The following is a 6,000-nucleotide window of genomic DNA, read 5'->3' as shown; positions in this document are numbered from 1 at the left end:
GGTAGCTTATAACCCAACGGTATAAACGTGGAAGGTACACAAAAATGCTGGAGAAACTCAGCGGGTGCAGCATCATCTAAGGAGCGAAGGAAACAGGCAACGTTTCGGGCCGAAACCCTTCTTCAGACTGATAGGGGGTGGGGGGGGGGGGGCAGGGAGAAGAAAGGAAAAAGGAGGAGGAGGAGCCCGAGGGCTGAGGGAGAGCTGGGAAGGGGAGGAGACAGCAAGGGCTAACAGAATTGTGAGAATTCAATGTTCATGCCACCAGGATGCAAACGTGGAATTGTGTCATTTTAGGTGACATACACGTGTGAGCATTCATATTATTCATGCCCCGCATGATCTTGTACAATTCAATAAGGCCACCCCTTTGCCTACTACACACCAAAGAAAACAATCCCAGTTTATCTAATGCCACTCCTATTAACAGGATGGATTTCACTCCTAAAACTAACAAATTCACACATGAAGCAGATAACCAATGATCTGAGCACATTTTAGGCAAGTATTCTTTCATTATGTGAAGCATCTTTCGGATGCATTGAAATATCATACAATGTTTACAGGTGTTTACAGAGGATATAGCACAGTATTGTATATAAAGGCACTAGGCTGAGCAAATCTCCATGATCAATGTGCCAATATTGTAATGGGCTATCCAGCATCGATCCACCCCTCCCAACTCAGCTTCCCAGTTAATGGAATATGCTTTCCATGGTTAAAAATCGCTTGCAATTAAACACGTGCAACCTGCAGAGACGCGAGCATGGTCACACACTTTGGCATTTCAACATCTTTACTGCTTTGTACTGCTTCTCCTCTCCCACATCCCAGGCATACAAGGAGAGAGCCCAGTCAATGGAGCACAGGGACATCCAAGACGTATTATTGATTCAGCAGATGCTCAGGATGAAGAAGGCATTGCCGTTGGCTAATTCGGCAGAGGGCAGGAGTGCGAGCTGATATCATTGTGTTTGTATTGAGCCTCATCCAGGTCCAGGACTTGGTTGTTGATGCGGACGTCCATGCAGCCTTGGTAGAAGGCAGTAACCGGTGCAGCCGTCATTGGAACATCTGGCAATAAAACAAAGAGACCTTGGGTACTACTGACAGTTTAATGCGACAATGCAACATTATGGGTTTACCTACGGCCAAGATTTTATATTATTTTATTGTATTTTATCTTAGTTTCGTTTCGTTATATGGTTCAGAAACGGGCCGTTCAGCCCACCGAGTCCACGCCGACCAGCGATCCCCATGCACTGGCACTATCCTATACACTAGGGACAATTTACAATCTTTACCGAAGCCAATTGACCTACAAACCTGTAAGTTGTTGAGTGTGTTGGGAGGAAACCGATGCGGTCACGGGGAGAACGTAAAAACTCTGTACAGACAGCACCTGTAGTCCGGATCAAAGCCAGTGCTCTGGCGCTGTAATGCCCCTGTCCCACTTAGGAAACCTGAACGGAAACCTCTGGAGACTTTGCGCCCCGCCCAAGGTTTCCGTGCGGTTCCCGGAGGTTGCAGGTGGTTGCCGGAGGTTGCAGGTAGTGGAAGCAGGTAGGGAGACTGACAAAAACCTCCGGGAACCACACGGAAACCTTGGGTGGGGCGCAAAGTCTCCAGAGGTTTCCGTTCAGGCTTCCTAAGTGGGACAGGGGCATCAGGCAGCAACTCTACTGCTGTGCCACCATGCCGCCCCCTATATTGTGGGATAATGACCACTAGGTCAGGATCAGACAACAGCAAGAGATGAAACATTCAAACTTGGCCAAATAGGCCTTATACCCTATTATATGGACATATTATATATTGTATACATATAAACATATCATATATATATATTATATATTATATGAAACATATTTTATATGAACATTATTATATGGACCTAAATCTCTGTACACTGCTAACACTCCCACTGCAACCCGAGTTATTAACCTTTGGGAGCCTGGCCTACTGCCTCTGGAGATGCCCTGGTGTCTCTCCTTCTCCTAACTCTGCATCACTTGCTCTGGCACAGAACTAATAGCTGTGGGAGAAATCCATTTGCTCATCAAGTCCCCATCAGAAACCCCAGAAGCATCCCCAGCCATAAGAATCATAAGACAATGAACATCAAGTCTGAGGAAGGGTCTCAACATAAAACGTCACCTATCCAAGTTCTCCAGAGATGCTGCCGGACCTGCTGAGTTCTTCCAACACTTGGTGTCATTTTGAACACCAGACCACCTGTTTGGAGGCAGATTATGGATGTGCAAGGCAAGAACTGCTGTGGACTGGGAATAGACACAAAATGCTGGAGTAATTTAGCAGGTCAGGCAGCTTCTCTGGAGATAAAGAATATGTGACGTTTTGGGTCAGAACCCTCCTTCTGACTGAAAATAGAGCTGGGGGTGGGGGAGAAATAAACTGGAGGAGAGAAAAGGTCAGAAGAAATCAGGGCCTGCAACAGAAGACCTCAGGAACACCTTATTGGCAGGGGAAGGTGTGATAACAAGAGGGTCTTGGAATAGTCATCTTATGCCAGATGTTGAAACAAAGAACTGCAGCTGCTGATTAATACACAAAAGGACAGAAAGTGCTGAAAAAACAAATAGTTACATAAAGAGTCTGAAGAAGGGTCTCGGCCCGAAACATCACTAATCCATGTTCCCCAGAGACCGCTGTCAGACTTTCTAATTTACTCCAGCACTTTGTGTCCTTTTGCATCCCCTGCCAGATGCTGTCTGCGATACGTGATTTATCAATGAAATATAAGGTGGCCTGACAGGATGACCTGGAGGGTAATCAGCTGTTTCCAATTGAAGTACAATAGCATTGCAGAATGGTAGAAGGTCTGGAACTACAGGGCGACAGGTCACAACATTGACGTTGGATATTCCCTTTTTTCAAAGCCGACACCGTGGTGTTGAAACATTAGGCGCCGGAGTTACAGTAATATAGGCTGGAGAGATGCACTGGGCTTTGAATGGGTTAAATGTCTTACCTGGTACTCCACCCACGTAGGTCAGCACCGACTGGCGCATGTACAGGTCGAGGGTGGCAAGACGCTCAGCAAGTTGCGGCATTGCCAAAGGGCTGTACCCGGTCACCCCTGAAGACTCCAAGACGATCCGATCTTCTGTGGCAATGAGCTGAATCGGCAGCTTGTCACCAGCGCACACTGGCAACTGGTCTAGTCTGTAAACCACCTCGTTCTCGATAGCTAACACAATACCCTGAGTAGACAATAAACCATTTGCAAAAAAGGATTTGAGTATAGGAGCAGGGAGGTTCTACTGCAGTTGTATAGGGTCTTGGTGAGACCACACCTGGAGTATTGCGTACAGTTTTGGTCTCCAAATCTGAGGAAGGACATTCTTGCCATAGAGGGAGTACAGAGAAGGTTCACCAGACTGATTCCTGGGATGTCAGGACTTTCATATGAAGAAAGACTGGATAGACTCGGCTTATACTCGCTAGAATTTAGGAGATTGAGGTGGGATCTTATAGAAACTTACAAAATTCTTAAGGGGTTGGACAGGCTAGATGCAGGAAGATTGTTCCCGATGTTGGGGAAGTCCAGGACAAGGGGTCACAGCTTAAGGATAAGGGGGAAATCCTTTAAGACCGAGATGAGAAAAAAAAAATTCACACAGAGAGTGGTGAATCTGTGGAATTCTCTGCCACAGAGGGTAGTTGAGGCCAGTTCATTGGCTATATTTAAGAGGGAGTTAGATGTGGCCCTTGTGGCTAAAGGGATCAGGCGGTATGGAGAGAAGGCAGGTACAGGATACTGAGTTGGATGATCAGCCATGATCATATTGAATGATGGTGCAGGCTCGAAGGGCCGAATGGCCTACTCCTGCACCTATTTTCTATGTATCTATGAAGAGATTCATTCACGAGTGTCTTGTGGAGCAGAATTTTAAAAGTGGCCTCCATCCCGTGACCTTCCAACCCCAATTGGCCGTGGTTACCTGTACGGTGGGGCTCACATCCATGATGGCCAGGGACAGTGGGACACTGCTTCCGTTTACCAAGGCAACTAACACCCCTGTGTCTTGAGACGGGCGGATGGAGAGACCAATGTTCACCGCCCAGCCTCCATCGTCCTTGCCCCGTGGGTGATCTGCAGTTGAAAGAGAGCGGTCAGTCATTTGTAGCGGAATACCTCTGGCTCAAACTTCATAGAAAGCAAGAGTTAATAAAGTATGTAGCAAAGTCATAAGTAAGTAATAGGAGCAGAATTAGGCCAAGTCTACTCTGCCATTCAATTATGGCTGATCTGTCTCTCCCTCCTAAACCCATTCTCCTGCCTTCTCCCCATAACCCCTGACACCCGTACTAATCTATCTCTGCTTTAAAAAGACTATCTATCTCTGCTTTAAAAAATATCCATTGATTCCACAGGTTCACCATCCCCTGACTAAAAAAATTCTCATCAACTTCCTAAATGAATATCCTTTAAGTCTGAGGCTATGATATGATGACTAGTCCGAGACTCTCCCACCAGTGGAAGCAGCCTTTCAGTGGAATGTTTAGCGGAATAGCTCCGGCCCAAAGCTCGTAGACAGCAAGGGTTTATAAAGTAGGCAGCAAAGTGTAACTTTTGGAAGGGTGGACCAAAACTGGAGATAGACACAAAATGCTGGAGTAACTCAGCGGGACAGGCAGCATCTCTGCAGAGAAGGAATGGGTGACGTTTCGAGTCGAGACCATTCTTCAGACTTGACCCGACCCGAAACATCGACCATTCCTTCTGTCCAGAGATGCTGTCTGTCCCGCTGAGTTACTCCGGCAATTTGTGTCGATCTTCGGTGTAAACCAGCATCTGCAGTTCTTTCCTACTCATTTGGACTAAAACTGGAATTGAATTGACTAAAAATCGAGATCCAAGGGTGTCACAAAAAGAGTACAGATTAGGACCGAGAATCAAAAGGGAGAAAACTGGTTTTATTGCATTAAAATTAAAGATATTAGCTAATTCTCTGTGTCATACCTACATCGCCAGGGTCAGGGTTGCAAGATTACCGTGGATAGACAGGACGGCTAGGTTGAGCTACAGTCAGATTAGATATTACATCACTGAATTTGAGTATAGGAGCAGGGAGGTTCTACTGCAGTTGTACAGGGCATTGGTGAGACCACACCTGGAGTATTGTGTACAGTTTTGGTCTCCAAATCTGAGGAAAGACATTCTTGCCATAGAGGGAGTACAGAGAAGGTTCACCAGACTGATTCCTGGGATGTCGGGACTTTCATATGAAGAAAGACTGGATAGACTCGGCTTGTACTCGCTATGATCTTATAGAAACTTACAAAATTCTTAAGGGGTTGGACAGGCTAGATGCAGGAAGATTGTTCCCGATGTTGGGGAAGTCCAGGACAAGGGGTCACAGTTTAAGGATAAAGGGGAAATCCTTTAGGACCAAGATGAGAAAAAACATTTTTCACACAGAGAGTGGTAAATCTCTGGAACTCTCTGCTACAGAAAGTAGTTGAGGCCAGTTCATTGGCTATATTTAAGAGGGAGTTAGATGTGGCCCTTGTGGCTAAAGGGATCAGGGGGTATGGAGAGAAGGCAGGTACAGGATACCGAGTTGGATGATCAGCCATGATCATATTGAATGGTGGTGCAGGCTCGAAGGGCCGAATGGCCTACTCCTGCACCTATTTTCTATGTATCTATGTTTCTCTGAATGGCAGAAGGTATGGGGGCTGAGTGCACTATTCCTGCTCCTAATCCATATGGATATGTGTGATATTGAGATCCTGATAAAACTCCAGAGAAGGGGAGTACGCCTACCGTAATTCAGGGAAAATGAGGCTGAGCCGTGTCCAGGGTAGTAGGAGCCCTCCTCTATCTCGGAGAAACACTGCATTCTTTCCTCATGTTCGATGGTCTCCCTTATCGTGTCCTCGCTGTTCATCCAATTCCATCCTCGTAGGCAGGCGTCCAGTCTGGGGTTAATCTGGAGCAGGACCAATCAGATCCGAGCCAGTCAATGATCA

General features: G+C 46.4%; 1 protein-coding gene across 1 annotated transcript in view; it reads right to left on the bottom strand.

Annotated features, from left to right (window-relative positions):
- Positions 1–477: 477 nt before the first annotated feature.
- gas6 (growth arrest specific 6) overlaps positions 478–6,000 on the bottom strand; it is a 72,323-nt gene continuing 66,800 nt past the window's right edge. Inside the window, exons 23-26 of the mRNA XM_033023444.1 lie at positions 5,795–5,972; positions 3,966–4,117; positions 2,993–3,224; positions 478–1,074 (exon numbers count right to left, since the gene is read on the bottom strand). Of these exons, the coding sequence (XP_032879335.1) occupies positions 932–1,074; positions 2,993–3,224; positions 3,966–4,117; positions 5,795–5,972 (705 nt within the window). The 3' untranslated portion in view covers positions 478–931. The remainder of the gene's footprint in view (positions 1,075–2,992; positions 3,225–3,965; positions 4,118–5,794; positions 5,973–6,000) is intronic.

This window comes from Amblyraja radiata, chromosome 6, assembly GCF_010909765.2.
Source record: "Amblyraja radiata isolate CabotCenter1 chromosome 6, sAmbRad1.1.pri, whole genome shotgun sequence".
Classification (NCBI taxonomy): domain Eukaryota; kingdom Metazoa; phylum Chordata; class Chondrichthyes; order Rajiformes; family Rajidae; genus Amblyraja; species Amblyraja radiata.
Note: the sequence above shows the minus strand (reverse complement) of the source record. Positions and strands in the feature narration are given on the sequence as shown.